The sequence below is a fragment of the Sander lucioperca genome, chromosome 19 (assembly GCF_008315115.2).
Source record: "Sander lucioperca isolate FBNREF2018 chromosome 19, SLUC_FBN_1.2, whole genome shotgun sequence".
Lineage (NCBI taxonomy): Eukaryota > Metazoa > Chordata > Actinopteri > Perciformes > Percidae > Sander > Sander lucioperca.
In genome coordinates this window covers 24,457,330-24,475,667 of record NC_050191.1, presented here as the reverse complement: position 1 = coordinate 24,475,667, position 18,338 = coordinate 24,457,330, and the positions used below count along the sequence as shown (strand labels likewise).

At 43.7% G+C, this 18,338-nt stretch overlaps 2 protein-coding genes across 6 annotated transcripts; one reads left to right on the top strand and one right to left on the bottom strand.

Annotated features, from left to right (window-relative positions):
* Window positions 1–222: 222 nt before the first annotated feature.
* On the top strand, window positions 223–13,520 carry naa30 (N-alpha-acetyltransferase 30, NatC catalytic subunit). 2 transcript variants are annotated; one of them, XM_031310507.2, is made up of 4 exons: window positions 223–1,301; window positions 2,142–2,265; window positions 2,611–2,666; window positions 13,391–13,520. In XM_031310507.2, the coding sequence occupies exons 1-4, from the start codon at window positions 456–458 to the stop codon at window positions 13,460–13,462; spliced, it is 1,098 nt and encodes a 365-aa protein (XP_031166367.1). In that variant the 5' UTR covers window positions 223–455; the 3' UTR covers window positions 13,463–13,520. The 2 variants fall into 2 exon arrangements, with proteins under 2 accessions (XP_031166367.1, XP_031166366.1); XM_031310506.2 differs by lacking the exon at window positions 13,391–13,520 and adding an exon at window positions 6,868–10,698 and having other exon boundaries at window positions 228–1,301.
* LOC116057920 (armadillo-like helical domain-containing protein 4) lies at window positions 10,792–18,234 on the bottom strand. 4 transcript variants are annotated; one of them, XM_035995723.1, is made up of 8 exons: window positions 17,840–18,234; window positions 15,828–16,747; window positions 14,270–14,668; window positions 13,413–13,562; window positions 13,132–13,290; window positions 12,941–12,972; window positions 12,423–12,557; window positions 10,792–12,310 (listed from the first exon to the last, which is right to left on the bottom strand). In XM_035995723.1, exons 2-8 carry the CDS (start codon window positions 16,723–16,725, stop codon window positions 12,236–12,238), a joined length of 1,848 nt encoding a protein of 615 aa, XP_035851616.1. In that variant the 5' UTR covers window positions 16,726–16,747; window positions 17,840–18,234; the 3' UTR covers window positions 10,792–12,235. The 4 variants fall into 4 exon arrangements, with proteins under 4 accessions (XP_035851616.1, XP_035851615.1, XP_035851614.1 ...); XM_035995722.1 differs by having other exon boundaries at window positions 12,408–12,557; window positions 15,828–16,744; XM_035995721.1 differs by having other exon boundaries at window positions 12,408–12,557; window positions 17,840–18,232.
* Between the last annotated feature and the right edge of the window lie 104 nt (window positions 18,235–18,338).

Here is an 18,338-nt window from a genome sequence, read left to right as displayed (position 1 = left end):
TCCTGTAAAGAAGAAAAGAACACTTGGCACTTTTTTCAGGGTTTTAGACTGTGTTAGAGATTGTGTTCTGTTAATACAATACAGTGAAATGCAAATAATAAATAAAAGTCAATAAAACTAAAACGACTAAAGAGAGGAAATTACTTTATGTAAGTGGTAAGCACATTACATTATCTACCGGTAATTTGCTTTGGTGACGGCGTTACACCACTGTCGTAAAACGTCTCTGTCTGCTGTTGCAATGGCGTTTGCTGCGACAGCACTTTCCGGCAGCAGGGAAATCGAGGAGAAAGCAGCGACAAACGTCGCCAGCGGATACGTGATCGCCTCAGAATCCTTGGATTTATGCGATATTCGGTGAACTAACTTGTATATTGATTGTATATCCTTTCGCCTTGTGGATGAGCTTGTGTTCAACGTTTTCCAAGCGTGAATCTCCACCTTAATGCGGTGGGATGGCCACAGTGCCGCCTGGGCCTAGTAGCGCACTGCCTTCATCCCCGGCTGAAATTCCTCCTTTCCCCGGGGCTGGGAGCGCGGAGCCGGCGGTGGAAGACGGAGAGCCGGCTTGTCACAGGGAGGACTGTGTAACCGCCAGTACAGGGAAGACGTCGGAGCCGGTAAGCGAAGTCAATAGGTCGGTTAATAAGAAGCAAAAAAACATGCTAGCGCGAGCTAGCCCGGCGGCGCTGCACCTCAAAATGCAAGCCCGAGAGCAGCAGCTAAACGGCTTGGCCTGCCCCTTAGAGGACGCTGACAGCCACCAACACACAGGAAACCGGCCTGACAATCCGAGACCGTCCGTGGACAACTGTGACAGCAGTAGCAGCAGCAGCGGCAGCAATGAGGAGGCTCCAGCCGCTAGACACAATAGTGAGCATTGCCAACATGAAGGCCACAGCCCCTTCTCCAAAAACGGCAGTCACTCTCCCCTAGTTAACAATAGCATGAACGGGATGCCGGGTTATACAAGAACTGAGGACGGGGACGAAGGGAAAGAGGGGTTTGACCTCACGGAGCCACCGAGACCGCCCAGCATCGAGCCGCCGGATGCCGGGCCCGGCGGAGAGGAGAGCCTCGCTGACCCGCAGCAACCGCCCGCCGCGGAGCTGGCCCGGCTCGACCTCAGCAGCTCTCCCGGCCGAGCGGAAGAGGACAGCCACGGCATTCGCTATGTCCGCTATGAGTCCGAGCTCCAAATGCCGTGGATCATGAGACTGATCACCAAGGACTTGTCTGAGCCTTATTCAATTTACACCTACAGGTACTTCATCCACAACTGGCCGCAGCTCTGCTTTCTGGTGAGTGTGACACTGGAACCATCACAATGTAAAGAAAATACTTGTATTCACTCTTTAACTTTGTTTATCAAGTCAAAATAAAGTGTGAGCTACCCTCCTGGCCCATCGACTTTGGTTACAGATGCATATCATTATTGGGGCAAGGTGTGACTTCATGCTTGTGGCTTTGTGTCCGAAAGGCAGCCAAACATCGTGCTGACACACACACACACACACACACACACACACACACACACACACACACACACACACACACACACACACACACACACACACACACGGAGACAGCCTAATGTGAATTTGTCAATGACAGCACATTGGTTTGGAAATAGTATCCGTTGGTAGCTTCAATGCCCACTTTTCTATCACAAAGCCTTGATCCTTGTTAGTTTATTTAATTTCAGTCGGAATTAATAGCTGTCAAATCAAGAAAAGTTGAACTGACATGGCACTATCCCTTATAGTTCATCACTAATGTAAGGTTCTTTTTGTCCAGTCATATGTACAGGAATGTAGCAGCAAGCAAAGGTTTAAAACCCTTACTTTCCAGTTTAAGTAGAGAGTAATGTGCTGTCGGTAGGTGTTTCCTCTTGCACCTTCAGTGTCCAGTCAGTGATTTCTACTTTGACAAACAACGCTCCTTTCTTTGAATATCCTTTGAGCCTCAAGGTTGTAAACTTCCCAGTTCCTGTTTGTCTGGAACGACGCATATAACATAAGAGGAAGTGCCATGAAATAAAGGTCAGAGGTCAGCTCAGAGATGACAGGAACTGTTGCTAGGCTTTCAGCAACCACCCCAGTAGACACACGGAGGACCTAACTGTTGTGTGTCTGTCACAGGCCATGGTGGAGCAGGAGTGTGTCGGAGCCATCGTATGTAAGCTTGACATGCACAAGAAGATGTTCCGTCGTGGCTACATCGCCATGCTGGCCGTGGACTCAAAACACAGAAGGAAAAGCATCGGTGAGATCTGGACTCTGGGTGTCACAAAAAGAATAAACATGAAAGTCTGTTCTTTCACAATGTGGAGCCGAGACCGAGTTGTGCAACAGCGTTTTTTTTTTATGCATACTTTGGCAACCAAATCTCTTAATGCAAATGCAGTATTTAGATAAGTTATCCACTCTGAGTGGATTTGTAACACTATACTTTAACCTTTAGTGGCATTGTTTACCTTTTGCCTTTCTTATACTACCAGACATCAAGCCAGGCAAATAGAAAGTCAATTGGAATTTTATAAAATTACTATTTTATTAAAAGATTATATTTTTTTGCATGCCATCACTGACTGATACTCTTTTGTCATAGGTACTAATCTGGTGAAGAAGGCCATCTATGCCATGGTGGAGGGTGACTGTGATGAGGTAAGATACATACATCATTTTTCCAACCAGGCTTTAGTACATTCAGAGAATATTGAAGTTTCTGAGAAAAGGGTTAAACACACGTATGGAATGGTGCAAACATGCACAGGCTTTGAGCCTGGCATTGGCACATATTCATAAGCTGTGTTCTAGTGTATTCACTCACAATGCTAAAGTATGCAGTAGACTTGAGGACAGTCTTGCATTTGCCTAACCAAATTGTACAGAAAAAGAGGAATAAACCAAAACTCCCTCGTAAATACGGTTAATACATTACAACACACAGAGAAATGATTGAAATGAACCATTTGTGTACATTTGGTTCTTGGTTTTAGTTTGGTGTTGGCCCAATACCAAAGCTTTTGTGTGAGCACGAACCAAAATAAAATAAATTGCTAGTAGGATTTCAAGGACCAGTTTTCTTTGCCAGCCTTCACTTATCAAAGTTTGCTGGCAACCTTGGTTAGAATTTCAGCTGCTCTGAGCCTTTCAGTATCTTCCCTCTATTACAGACTACTTGGCAGATGTTTGAAGTGGAAATGAGATTCTATATTAAACTTTTAACACTGTAACTGTGTTGCAAGCTGCATTGTTTTTTTTTCAGCTCCGGTGCCTGTGTATCAGGCAGCATGCATTGTTTTGTATGTATCCCAACATTTGACATGTCAATTATCAAGTTATAACTTGACATACAGGTACTGATGGTTTTACAGGTTTCCTTAGCCCTGGAAAAAAATGCATTACTTACTTACACACTCCTGCCAGCATGCCATACATTGTGAAAGACTGATGTTCTTATCTTCCAGGCCCCATTAGTTTAAGGCTTTGTTGCTGCTCTCAAACGCTCATAGGCAAATATCCCAGACTACCGGCTTGTGAATGCAATGCCTGTCGACAGCAAACCTTTACAACTTGAATATCAGATACACATCAGCACAAACAAAGCTATTAAAGCTGTGGTGCGCAACTAGTTTATACGTCAATCTATTTTATAACGTCCGTTACATTCAAGCCATTGCCAGATGAGTTAATACAAAGCTTATTAAGACTACCAGCTCCACAAAACTCTCCGTATTTCTCAGTATGGCTGCGTTTACAAAATGGTGTAGACTTTCGCGCGCAGAAGCTCAAGTGATGCGTTTTACGTCGCCGCTGAGAAAGGACAACAGCAACATTCAGCTTTGGAGACAAAGAGGACATTTCAAATGCAAGATAATTACCTCCTCTGTTGTTGCTTTTTACCTCTGTGTCCTCCTTGATTTGAGGGGTTAAACGCTACTAGCATCTGCATGGAGGAGGGGTGGGCTTGGTGCGTGATAGGCTTGGGCGATCTCTAATATTTTCAAATCATCCAATCGTGGTTACTAGAGATCGCTGAGAGTAGGGCTGTTGAAATTAATCATTGCATCCATGCATCGCGATGCGGACCTGAATCGATTCGAATCGTTAACAGGATAATCGTAATCGAATCGTGACCCCAGTGAAGATTCACACCCCTAACCGTTAGGCGATCTGATAGCCAGTAGGGTTGGGTACCGAAACCCGGTTCCACTATGGAACCGGTTCCTACGCAAACGGTAGTATTCGGACCGGATTAGAAGACAAATTTTTGTTTCTCATTTTGGTTCCGACTGAAATATTTTCCCTCTGTCGCTCCGAACAGCGGCAGACTCTTTTCTGCCGAGTGGCGCACGTGCCCGCTCGCAGTATGAAGCGCGTGTCCGTGCTATTCTCGGACATGCACTCTACAATCACTGCCGATAGACGGTTTTTTGTACACGCTCCGAAACGGATGTAAAAATATCACACTTTCTCTGTAGTCTACCGTTAGCTAGCTACCGTTAATGTAGGCTACTTTTAAAATGCCATATTTTCCTTCTGGGCTCACCAAAACGGACGTAAAGGCATATTAACCATTCACTGACTGCACGTGATCGCTAGTAAACATATTACACTTATTTGTTAAATTATTGTAGTTATGTGTTAGGTGACTTAGGTTTACTTATTATATATTTAAGTACTTTAAAAAGTTTAATATTTAAGTTAAATTTAAATAATTTTCAATTTAAAAAAAAAAAACTCCTTTCTTTTATGTCATTTTTCAGTTTTTCAAGAATCTGTTTAGGAATCGGAATCGTTTTAAAAGTACCGGTTCGGCATCGGAATCGTAAAAATTCAAACGGTACCCAACCCTAATAGCCAGTCTGGATACATTGAACCCGTAATTGGACATAAATTGGACGTAACATTATGCATATGCGAAGCATCTTTCAATTTCAATTTTCAATTTCAATTTAATTTTATTTATAGTATCAAATCATAACAAGAGTTATCTCGAGACACTTTACAGATAGAGTAGGTCTAGACCACACTCTATAATTTACAAAGCCCCAACAATTCCAATAGTTCCCCCAAGAGCAAGCATTAGCAGTGGCTATTGCGACAGCTATAGCTTTCACTTTCTTTAGTGAAACTGGCAACACCGGCTCGGCTGTCCTGCCTCCTGCTCGGCTGACGTGGTGATGACATGCGTCTGTGTTGATAGCGTCTTGCTTCGGTAGCTCGACGCAGTTATCTTCTTGTCATATTCTTCATTACAGCGGCTAGTTATCCGCTTTCCATTTAAACCTAACGACTTTCTCGGTAATCCAACGGTTGTTTACACGAGTGTTAGCTCCGTTAGCTACTTTAGTTTAGCAGTTAGCGGTGGCTTCTATCACTCTCTGCTTCTTCTGCCTCCTAATGTGATAATTATGTAATAACTGTAGTCGATTTGTCGTGTTGGAGGTGCAGCTCCGCACCAGGGAAATTAGCTGGTTAATGGTTGCGGGCTGACCTAATGTAATGTTAGCTCCCGTCCCCTCGCAGCAGCCAGGAAGCCAGGGAGGCTGGGTGACTGTCCGAAAGAAGCACAGCCCATCAGATGTCAGATGCGTGGAAAAGGGACGGCAAACTCCTTTTGTAATTAACGTTAGGGATTTAAAATTCACTCGTGCTGATTAGCGTGGCTCAGCCGGTGGACTTTCCGCTCCACCAGAAAATAAACAGTGGGACGCAGATTCTAGATATTATAGTTCTGATAGTAAGTTAGTTAAAATCGCTTTAATATATGCGTAGGAAAACCCAATCGCCGATCAATCGTTGATATACAATCTGATCGGCAAGCAAAGACCTACTGCGCGATCACCGAAGGCTTGCGTCATGTGGACGCGCCGACAGCGTTGTTATCATTACTTAGAAATCCTCATAGAGGCGACAGAAACTACACACTATAGCTTTAACTAGCCCTTCTTGCAACTGCAATATGTAATAACATTTCTTTGACAATATATGTAACTGAAGGTCACTGTATTAGTACAATGACTAGAAACTAATAGCTGCTGATAAAGGAGCAACTTGTGTACACTTATGACATATAATATATATTTATGAAAAATACCCAACCCCTCTTGATGCTATCATGTTTTTCCACTGCACAGTATTGAATCACAGTAAATTACATTAGACTCTTTTTTTTTTTTTTTTACACTATTTGTTTTATTATGCCCACTAGATAATAGATATTGACTAGTATATGCTATTCTAGTTGTATAGTATTGAATACTAGTACTTGTAATTGTGCATCCTGGCTCACTGTCACACTGTCATGACTTACTGGGACGGAGCCCCCGTTAATGTTATTGTGCTGTGTACTGTGCTTTTCAGTCTAAATGTCTTCTCCATGACATGTTTTTGCTCCTGGAAGCAGTGGGAAATAGCTAGCTTAGCTCAGACAAAGATGTATTTAAACAACTTCAAAACTCTCTTGTTTGCACTTTGTATGTCTGTATTCAACACACATAGAACTAGAACATGATACATTACGGTTTAATCAGCTGCTAGCTTACTCATTGAAGCAATTCTTGACCATCAACAGCATCTAAGACATCTCGTGCCTTAAAGCTAATTTACTGGCTTTGCGTACTTTTTGTAACCATGTACTAAAACAATTTGCAAAACTAATTTGCAAGCCGGTTCATTTCCAATGATGTTTACATTTTCCTCTTAATAGGCTAAACATGCAAAACTGCTGTTCGGGTCCACAAACATTCCACAACCACCAAATATAATGCAACTATATCTTTATACCATGCTACAAGGATCAGTCAGCACACTCATGTAATGAAACAGCGCACTGACATGGCCATCTGTGTGTCCCCAGGTTGTATTGGAGACTGAAATCACCAACAAATCAGCCCTGAAGCTGTACGAGAACTTGGGTTTTGTCAGAGACAAGCGGCTGTTCAGATACTACCTAAACGGAGTGGACGCGCTGCGGCTCAAACTGTGGCTCCGCTAGAGGAAAGAAGAGGGGACGAGGGAAGACGGACAGCGGGTGCTGTTCACTTTGTACACTATCGGCTTGACAGTCTCAGCTCTGCCCTGGTCATTTCACTCTTATATATACGCACACACACACACTCACACACACACACACACCTGTGTACAAACATAAGGAGTATGCATATAGGGATGCATAGACACGCAAACACACCCTCTTTTTGTCCTTGGCCTCTAAACAACTGTTGTTTAGGCAGAAACGAACTGACATCCCACCTGATGTTTTCATGAAGGTGCCCCTGATACTGTCTGTGATGAGGAGTGGGGCGAGTGAGGGTGGACCCACATTGAACCGGGACGTTAGGTGTGAGGCAGCTTAAGTGATAACGTGCGTCCGAAACCCCAGAGGACACGGCACCACACCAAATCCTCCTGCAGAACACGGGGGAAAAAACGACTTAATGAAAACCAACAAGACGTGAAACAAGGAAGCGGGGCAGTAAAAAAAAAAAAAAAAAAAAAAAAACAGACTGGGAAGATAAATATTTGTTTATTTTTGTGTTTCTTTTTTTAACCTTGTGAGTTGGACGTGGGGACGGAAAAAGCTATAGTATGACTGTGTGTTTGGAACGCCTCATGTTCTTATCATTTGTTTTTGTTTTTGGCTTGTTTTTGTGTGCATGTGTACGTGGCGTGGGTGGTTTCACTGTGAGCAAGTGACCGTGCGAGGTCATGCTTGGTTGGAATTGTGCGTACTGTTTGTATGTTTGTGTTTCCAATCCTGTCGAGTGGCGCGGCAGCTCCCCTGCTGCTGTTTCCATCACCTGCCTCAGCCTCCAGGACTGAAAGCCTGTAAAGATATGCATGCATTTATTTTAATGTGAGTGCGGGGGAAAAGAGTGAAGAGTGTGTGTTGATTAACCCAGTCTGAGGCTAACCCCTCCGAAAACCCTTCCTGTGTTTGGTGTAAGCATGTTGGTGCAGAGCAGGTGATTGAAAACACATCACTCCATTAGCACCTGAACTATGCCCAGCTGGTGGATCTGCCACCTTTTTTGCTTCAGTGTCCTTCACTAAATCTCTCACCATAAAACCCTGACAGTATGGGCGAGGACTTGAATTTCTTTTCTTCCTATTATTGCAGATCAGAACTTGTTTCCCCCCTCCCCCCCGAGTGCACTGCCAGCTGCTGCAAAATTCCCCAAAAAAGGAGAACATTGACTCTTTTAAAGAAACTCCTTGCCAATGATGGTATGGTCAAATGTGTCCTAGCCGTCTGTTTACTCCTTTTTTTTTTTTTTTTTTTTTTTTTAGATTATTCGTCTGTTTCTCCTTGTTGCAAGTGCCACTCAATCCATCAGCGCTCTCAGCCACAACTGCAGTGACGAGCCCGCTAACGGGTGTCACACGGCATCCTCGGCACCAGACCAGAGGCAAAGTGTTATATATGCTGGAATGCTGTGTGTGTGTGTGTGTGTGTGTGTGTGTGTGTGTGTGTGTTTATCTGTTGATTAAAAAAAAAAAAGGAAAATAGACAAGTATTCTTAGCATATTATATTTTATTCTTTTGTTCGCTTTCAGTTTGTTTAGGTCTTCTAATATACACCTGTATAACCTCACGCTGATAAGCCGGCTGAGTCCACAATGCACTTCCCAGGTGCCCTAACTCGATGCACAACCAACCTCGCTAATGTTTTAAGATCTCCAACATGTTCCAGTCCACACTTATTATGGCAAAGAATGTTTGCTTCAACCGTTTTTTTTTTTTTTTCTTCTTCAAAGTAACATGAACAAAGGTCAGATGCAGTGTGTGTGTGTTTACGTATGAATGTGCCCGTGTGTGTCCTGTTATTTTGACAATGGTGTAGATCTGTTAGACTTCTATTTCTCTATTTAGAGGCACCCGCACAGGAAAATCATAGCCTTTGAGGTGCTGTGTTTTGTTCCAGCCTTAATGAGGACAACAGGGAGGAACAAATCACACACTTTTCTCAAAGCTCTCCAGGATTCGAGTTAGTGCTGTGATAGAAAAAGGCAGGAGACAGTTTGGTTGATAGTTGAGTTGGAAAATAACCCCTAACTCCAGCTTTGCACTTTCAAAGTCAAACTGGGAAAACAACCGAGATCACAGGTTGCTAATGCAATTTTAACTGAACTTCAAATTATGCAATTGGACTTCTGCGTGCTCATATCCTGCCTCCAGTATTCAGAGTAGAAAGCACTGCAAGACACTGCCATGTGGCACAAGCTGAGTAAATTCTGCTACAAAATATTGACCACAGAACAAACAAAAGTCTCCAGCAAACATTCATGGAAGTCAAACGTTTTAATGATTTAAGGACTGATGAGCGAGTCTCCATTAATAACACCACAGGACCTCGTTCATGTTTTGGGTTTATTTCCCCCGTACAGCTGTCCAGCTGAGAGCTTTCATCCCAGGAGCCCAGGACGGAAGGGGAGAATAGAGGTTTACAGAGTTGCCACCCTCATAACAGCCTGTGTATGTACGTCTGTGTCTGTGTGCATTTAGAACAATGGTGATCAGATGACCTTTTTTTCAGATTTGTATACGAGTGCTGTTCTATTCCTCGGATATATTGAGAGAATGTTTTTTTTTTTTTGTTTTTTTTTGTGTGAATCATTGTTGGGAAAGGGGCAGTTTGGGTTGATTTATCAGATTTGGTTTTAATTTTAATTTCTGTGCTACTTAAGCCCATCCGGAGGTGTAACGAGAAATATGAGCGCTTCATAGTGGGCATACGAACGCTCTAGACCCTGAACACCCAACTATTGTCTTTACTGCTCATCTGACACTGTTTAGATTTCAGTTATCACCCCGTGATAAGGTTTAAAAACGTCTGTCCTCTTGTGTCCCCTCACTCTCTGCGCCTTTTTATTTTTATTTTTTTTATACAGTGACTACTGATGGATGAAAGGACAGGATAGGCAACCCCTTACAAAATGAACATTACTCGTTCTTTCAAACCAGCTGTCGGTATAAAGAGGTGTTTTAGATTTTGAAGGAAAAGTGTCTGTTATTTTCTGTCTTTTTTGTTTTGTTTTTAGTCCTGTGAAACTCTGGCAGTTCCATACGGGCATTACAGCCTGTCACAAAGAGCTAAAGGGCTCCGTTTAGCTCATGATCACAGACTGAAGGGCTTCGTCATCGATATCAGTTCATAGCCATGGCCTGTGGTCTTGTTTTACCCAGCTCTCTATCTCTCTGACAATGCATTTGTAATAGGTTCTGACTTGACATGCCAGTTCAGTGTTCACAGATGTCAGATGCAGTTTCATTCCTCCCCCCCCCCCCACCCTCTCCTCCTGAACGTCCCGCTGTGCTATCCAGGTAACAATTGCACTCCCCGCTTCTCTCTCGTCACCTGGGGTGACATCTGCCATCCCACATTTCTAGTGTTAACCATTATAAATTCCCCCAGAAACCAGTTTGCTGGTCAAATAAACAGCGTTTGTCTTGGCTGTCGTGCTGCACCACAAAAAGCTGTGGTCCCTACAACCAACCACAGGCCAGCACCGCCTCCACCGCCATCCACAAAGTGTGCAAAGGGGAGAGCAAAAGGTTTTTCTGCATGTCAGATTTCTGTTTTCCCTGTCCCCTCTCTTGATTTTGATCTGGAAATGTCCGAAAGCTTTTATTTAATGTGGAAAAAGAACACAGAAATAAATTATTTGATTTTTTTAATGTTGTAAACTGGGTTATCTTGTCTGCTGTCTGGAGTGGTTTTCATTTCGAACATAATGCACACTTAAGCTGTAATATAAGAGAGAGTCACAATCAGACATCTTAAAGAATTGTTTATTAGATCACATGTTTCATATCTACATAAAGAGACAAAAGTGTCCTATTTTTACATTACACTTAACCATAAAACAGTATTATTGCATACAAACAGGCAGTACATTTCTTTATCAGATGGCGATGAACTTACAGAAAATATATTTTCTTTAAACAAAAGACAATACTTTGCGTGGTGTTACAGACATGGCTCAAATGAGTAGTGTTCAAATATTTCTTGCATCTTATTTGTCTCAACTACAGCCGATTTTATGAAATGACTTTTCCTCAAAACGTAAGGACTTGATTGGACTACATATTACATCTCAGCAATGTGACGCTGGGCCGGACGTGTTGGCCAAAACGGTTGCTTTATCTGCCCTTGTTTGAACCAGATTAACACAAAAGACACTGTTGTGTAAAAATGAGAAATTTGAACTTGTGAAAATATGAACTTGTTTTCAATGTTTGTGCTTTTTCAGCCAACATAAACCCTGCATTCATCCGAAAGAAGTCTCTGCAGCGGGCCTGTGTATAGTCTTAGTAGTGGGAATAGACTTAGTAGTCATGCACTTAAAGTGGCAAAAGAATGAATTCGTATTAAGAGTTATATTGTACATCAAAATCTGTTTTATGCTACATACTTTTGTAGGATTATGGTATTTTGTATGTGCGTCTCACAGTAACTTTTATGAACAAATGCCTTTGAATAAAACATTTACATTTCCACAAAATTCACATTTAAACGAAGCATTAGTTGAAATGATTTGTATGTGAAGGTTTCTGAAATGGGAGGAAATCTTGCTTTAAGGAAATGGTTCAGCATTTTTGGGAAACACGCTTTTCCAATTTCTTGTAGAGAAAGAAAGCGAATAAGCGTATTTCCCAAAATGTTGAACAATTCCTTTAAATATCCTAAATGTATAGCAAGAAATACAACTTTATATACATTAAAATGAAATGACTGACCCCAAGCCAGCTACATATACAGTACATACTGTATATTTACATTGATGTAACTCTTCTACAGCCCTTTTTTTTATTATTAACACCCGCTGGTCCACATTTTCCCCCTCAACTCCAACAGTTTACCAGCAACACTCTCATCCTGCCAATACCCTGCTAATGCTTTTTTATTTATTTATTTTTTTTACAAGCATTAATATAAATTTTTATGTCAAAGTTTATCACGCCAGCCCTGCCAAGCCATTAGTCACCTGACGACATTCAGAAAAGTGCTCCCATTGGTACTTTTAGATACAAAGCTGACCTTTGTGCAGCCTGTGCAAATTGTGCCCTATTTTCAGTCGCACTCTGTGGATCAGATGAGTCATAGCCAAACAGCCCAGGGTGATTGGAGATGTGGTAGTCATAGCGATGGGAGTGTTTTCCGACCCTCCTTTACAGCAGCATCAGCCGTTGGTCACTGACAAAAGGAGCCCAAAAGGGTCTATCAGAACTCATCCTCGGAGCTGTCAGCCAACAGCATGGCCTGGTCCTGACGGCTGGTCCCGGGCTCTCGAGGTTGCTGGGGAGGAAGTATAAACTTACTGTAATACTCAATGCAAGATCCTCAAGAACAAGTGCAATAAGTAGTAAGTGATAAATACAACTGGGTTATTGACCTCTGGCTGCCTGACCTTCCTCCTCTGGTGTTTGAAGCTGTTCCTCCTCTTGCGGTGAATCATCCTGATGCTGTAGAGGGCGCCAACGATCAGCAGGGCCCCAGTGATGCCAATGCCCACAGGGGCCAACATCCCAGACACATAACCTGCCTGCCGAGGGGGAAAACACAGAGGTCTGAACGGAGCAGTGTCGTAAAAAACAATTTAATCCAAGTAATCTTTTTTATACTCCATACTATAGGAGAAGAGATTATTGCCAGTTTTATTTTTGACAGGACAGCTTAGACATGAAAGGGGAGAGAGAGAGGGGGAATGACATGCAGCAAAGGGCTGCAGGTCAGAACCGAACCCGCGGCCGCTGCGTCGAGGACTGGGCCTCTGTACATTGGCGCGCGCTCTACCAGGTGAGCTACCCAGGCACCCTGATTATTGCCAGTTTTATCTATAACATTACTTAGTAAGGGTGTGAAGGAAACTGACATTTTTTTGATGGACAACCAAGACTTTTTAAGGGCAGCAGGGGGCAGTCTTACCTTTTCTCTGATCAGCTCCACCCAGCTCCGCACTGGAAGAAAAGAGCCACAGATTGAACTATTTCTCTTTCATACTGGTAGTGGTTTAAATATTTCTGGTTTCTTTCATGATGACAGCAAGTGATGGTATGAGCATTAAATTCACTACATTAAATTCCAAGGCTTATAAAAAGATGATTGAGTCCTCATACTCAGCCCCTGGTTGCGTTGAACCCAGACAGGAGGTGGAGGGATGGGGCTGTACGGAGGCTGCGTTGAGAATGTTTTAGGTGTTTCTGTCAGGTCCTCCTCGCTCTCATCCTCCACCGATTCCTCCGAGTTCTCATCCTCCTCATCTTCATCTGGCTCCTCTGTGGGGAACCAAATCAAACTGATACTCAGCAGCCAAGAAGGAAAGGTCGCATTTATGAATACATTTTTTAAATTAAAATGAAATCGTTTTTTTTGCAGTTGGCGATAAAATTCGTCTCACCCTCAGACTCCATCTCCTCCAACCCTGATCTGGATCTGTGCGCCGGGTGATGGGTTGCCATGGTTACCGTTGTCATAGAATGCTGGAAGGATGAGAAGGAGGGGCCAATGGTGGGCAAGTTCTCTTCACGGTTTGGCGTCTTAGCAGCACCTGCACGTAGCAAATCGCATGGCCCAAGGAGACAGCAAGAGCAGTGGAGGTTTTTACACACTGTGTGCACAACTGCAGCTGCAACTCACAGCTCATTTTAACATCTAATAATGTGTCTCCAAGGACAAGATGGCTAATTAGACTTTGGGTGAACTTGTGTTGCATGTAGGCTATTTGTTGTGTTTCAGTGATTTAAGAAACATAAAACATAAATGTCAGATGGATTCATTCTCAAGCAACCTTCAAGTCTCTATAAGTTCACATTAATGCTGAAGTGACATTAAATCCAACCAGAGGCTGCCTGGAGGGAAAACATCTTTTATCAAACTATGACTAAAAAGCTGTGCGGTACTTTTCTTAATAGAAGAATGTTGCCACACCATCATGATGTACTGTGACACCATAATTCTACTTTCAAACTAGAGTTTTAAATGTGTCTTCTCATACAAATTTAGCATACAGTAAACTAATTATCTTCCTGAAATTGGTAGCTCCATCACATTTATTAATTATAAAATTGAATAAATTATAACAAACCCCTATGCTTTGAAAAATGGCTGGCAGTAATGTGAAATAGGACATGTGACTTGTAGAAAAAATGCTTAGTCATGCCAAAACAGCATTATGGTACATGAAGTCATTGGTCCACAGAGCATTATGTTGACATTGAGAATCATTGACTGACTCTGGTCCTGCTGCCACTTCACCTCTCTCAGAGTGATCCTCCGGCTCAGTTGCCGCCTGCTGCTGTGAAACCGATGGACCTAAGGAGCTGATTGGCTCCAGGAGCTCCCCGCCAGACGTCTGCCAAGGTAGCGTCCAGTCTGGCATCAGCAGGGGTGGGGCATGCGAGGGGCCGTCGCTGTCTGTCTCCACCGTGACCAGCTGGTCCAAATCCACTTCTGACTGAGGCATTTCTCGGGTCACCATGGCAGCAGGAGGCTGAGCGCTGCCGGGCACCAGCGTGACCTCTGCCACTGCTTCTGCTGCTGCCCCCTCCGGTGTGACATCTTCGAAAGGCTCAAAGATGAGAGGGAGAGCCTCAGACGACATGGTGCCCTCTGTGGCTTCATCCTGAGATGGCGGGACCACAGTGTCCACTGTAATTGTGTCAACGCAAGCACAGAGACAGAATGATGGGTCAGGGTATGTAGCATGGTATTCAATTTGCAAAAGGCAGAATTGTTTGGACCTTGTGGTAAAAGTCATTAAAATACTGCAGTCTAAAAATGATGTTTTTCTGATGGTGCTCAGTTCAGTGAGTAGACTAGGGCAAATTAATCTCTGCTGAAACTGTATTCAGGATATATAATAGCATTGAAGTATTTATGACAGAATGCAGCTTTTTGAAGGAGGCACCTCTTTGGACATGCCGTTTTTTTTCATTTGAAGCACTTGCACTCTCTCAGAGCCGAGTTCACAGTGCAGCTAAGACACATGAAAGAAGGAATGTTTGAAAAATGGTTCTTTCTTAGATAAGAGGCGATCACAGAGGTGGCTGTCACAGGAGGAGCTGCCACTGCATATCTCTCAGGCATTTCCTTTAGTCCAAAGCATTTCTAAAATAGGCTGAAAAATGCTTATAAAGACCGCAATCCTTTTACATAATACTGTTTTGGGAATTGAGTTTTTTTTTCAACTTTCTTTCTGTTGGGAGGAAGCTTCCTCAAACAGACAATCCCCAAATTGACGGCATTAACACATATTGGCTCAGACAGACTCCTTTAATCTATTTCCCTCTCCTGCTTCACTGAATAATAACCTGCCTGTTTCTTCACAATAGTCTGGATGGGGAGTGTGGAGGGTGGGAAAGAAAGAGAGGAGGTTTGAGGGGGTATATAGATAGAGAGAAAAAGGGGTTGAATCCTCTGAAGACTTGTATAACACACCCTGCCACCAGACCTTTCCTAGCAGTTGTGTGTGTTCTCTCTTTTTTTTTTTTTTTTCCAGGCTCGAGTCAAGAATAGAAAGTAATTAGACTGCCACGGGTCCCAGCTGGGGTTCAAAGTGGAGTGTGGAAAAGCGGGCGCCTTTCTTTGCCAATCATCAAAGGCAATCTCTGCCGCTAGACGTGTCGTTTTCATTTCCGCTTCACTTTTTAATGAAGCCTCTTGAAACCCTGCAAACTCTAGCAAGCCAGAAAATAAAGCTTGTTGTGGAAGGAAGTCTTACAGGGTGACAATGACTGCAGAGCTACCTCACACCAGGGATTTTGTGTGTCTTAAGTTTGAATAAGGCAATACAGAAAGTTTCTTTCTGACTTACCACCACCGGGCCTCGCCGCCTCAGTCCACAGGCTTTCTGGTCCATCCTCTCTGGGCATCAGGTTTAGTCCGATTTCAGGTAACAAAGGGTCTGTGAGGGAGAATATTGTAGCTCCATCATGGCCCCAAATTGGCAAATGTGTGGAGGTCAGAGGGGAGACAAAGACCGAGGGAAGGGTGGGACTGTGGGAGGTCAGTTTCTGGATCCGTTCTTCAGTATTTGGAGGTTCTGTAGAGGATGGCAAGCTTGTTTCTGGATCTTTGTCCTGGAGAGAATCACCATAACCAGGCAGGTTTGCTCGGTCTTCCTCACCTTGGTCTTTGTCCTCCCTGGCGGTGATGCTCAGCTGTGGTGGCACTCTTGAGGAGGCTAAAAATCCATCTGGAGTAAAACCTGTGGTACTCACGGCTGTGTCCAACTGCTTTCTCCCACGTGTGGGACTTAACGCAGGCTTGATGACAGGTATGTCCTCCTTATCTTCTGGATCAACAGACAGCACTGAAGCGTCTCCCATCTCTGATAAGCTCCCGACCTTCTTTACCCCGCTCCTTTGGCTCCATGCCTCTCCGCCAGCATCACTCGACCCAGATCTTCTATCAAGACTGTCCCCATTTTCGGTCTGCGTCACTGGAGCTATCCCCTCAGGATGTCCAAGTGGGCCAGCCCCTCCTTCTGAACCTGCATTCAATAGCAGGCCAGTCACATGTTCTGTATCTGAGGGTTCAGACTTTACATCTGTAGTGTGCGTTGACCCAACAGTTGTCACTGAGCTGGCACACTGCCCATCACAGTCGCTGTCCTGTGTGGGGGTGAAGTTTGGGAGGTGGACAGGGGCTCCATAGACACAGAGACAGGTCCCAGCCAGGAGGAGGCGATGGAGCATCCCAGACATCAGCATCTCTGTCTCGTCTCAGTGCCTGCTGAGAGTGGACACAAATGATAAATGCTAATAGGCTTAACTGAGGTGTGAACAGTCCCTGCCTGCAACTTCAACGCTTTGCCACCAAGCAGCAGACATGTGGACAGAGAGAAAAAGCAGCAGAGGTGGCGTTGTGTGGGGAGGAAGATAGGTGACAGGGCACATTACAAAAGTGTGAACCTGCAGATGAAAGGGTCGGAATGCAAAGTGTATTTCATTTTTAGAAAATCATATAGCCTGTGATAACCACAGAGAACAGGATTAACTGGGCATGTCTGCCTGCCTTTGCTTTGATGCTGTTAGTAGCACCGTTTTTGAATTATTCGGATGAAATTCCTTTTCATCTCTTCTGTTCATTGTGTATTTGAAAGCAATGCTGGGCACGCACGCACGCACACACACACACACACACACACACACACACACACAGACAGAGGGAGAGTGACAAACAGAGAGAGAGAGAGGGAGGGAATCTGACACAGCAATCCTTAGCACCCCTCCGCACTTCACCTATAAATAGCACCAGTTTTTTCCATCCTCTATAGGGTCCTCTACAGATTGATCCATGTAAAATGAAACAGACCTGATTCTCTCTGAAAAGAGGGCAATTGTCAAACGCACATTATAAAATGCTACATCGGATTAAAAACAAAGCAAACAACTATGCACGCATGTGTTGCTTTACATGACTTGACAGCAACAATCAACCTAATAATCAATCACTGCTGACACGTCTGGTGGTTACAGGGTGACACCCTTTCATATTGCCTGAGTCAGACAACCGTCTGAGAGAAATCATCATCCAGCCCTGATGATGTCCAACAATGTCACAATACAACCCTCTTCTCTGTCAGCGCACCTCCCCTGTGATCAACACAGTGAGCAGCCGGAATGCTCGCGCAATCCACACCTGACAACATAATGGCTCGAGCATTTTGGACTGTAAACACATTCACGCTGCGGTGTTGAATACTTGAGCTAATCATAGCCTCACAGAGACTACAATGCATTCCCTTAAAATCGCATCACCCATCATATTCTGGCAATGAGAGCGAAATGCACATAACAATTAAAGTCGCGTAAAAATAAATACCTTCCAGAGTTCATGACGGATCGCTGTACCTGGGATGCAGAGTTCTCTTTGCAGTGTGCAAAAAAAACAAACAAAATCAGGATAGTCAAGTGTGGAAAGCAGGCTGAAGGAGAGGCTTGTTGTTGTGCAGCTCGGCGTCACTGACTGAAAGTCTCAGTCTTCTCTACGTATGTGAGCCTGCTGCTTCAGAAGTGCTGCCACCAAATGCTTCAAATCTGCAGGATTTGTGCAAACAGACGGCGTTGACATCTGCTTTATGATAACCGCGCTATTGCCATCGAGTGCATCTATTTCCTGTTGTATAATCTACATTTAATTTGTTTATTGTCTTTCCCATAAGGGTTATATGAGGCTCCTGGTGGTGCTGAATGGACAGCTCCTTACCCCCAATATAAAGGTCGCCCGCTACTTAAAGAGAACAGCGGAGACCAAGAAGACAACTTTCTTATGCTCCAACCTTAAGATAAATATTAGGCCTATATTAAGTTGTTTTTTACAT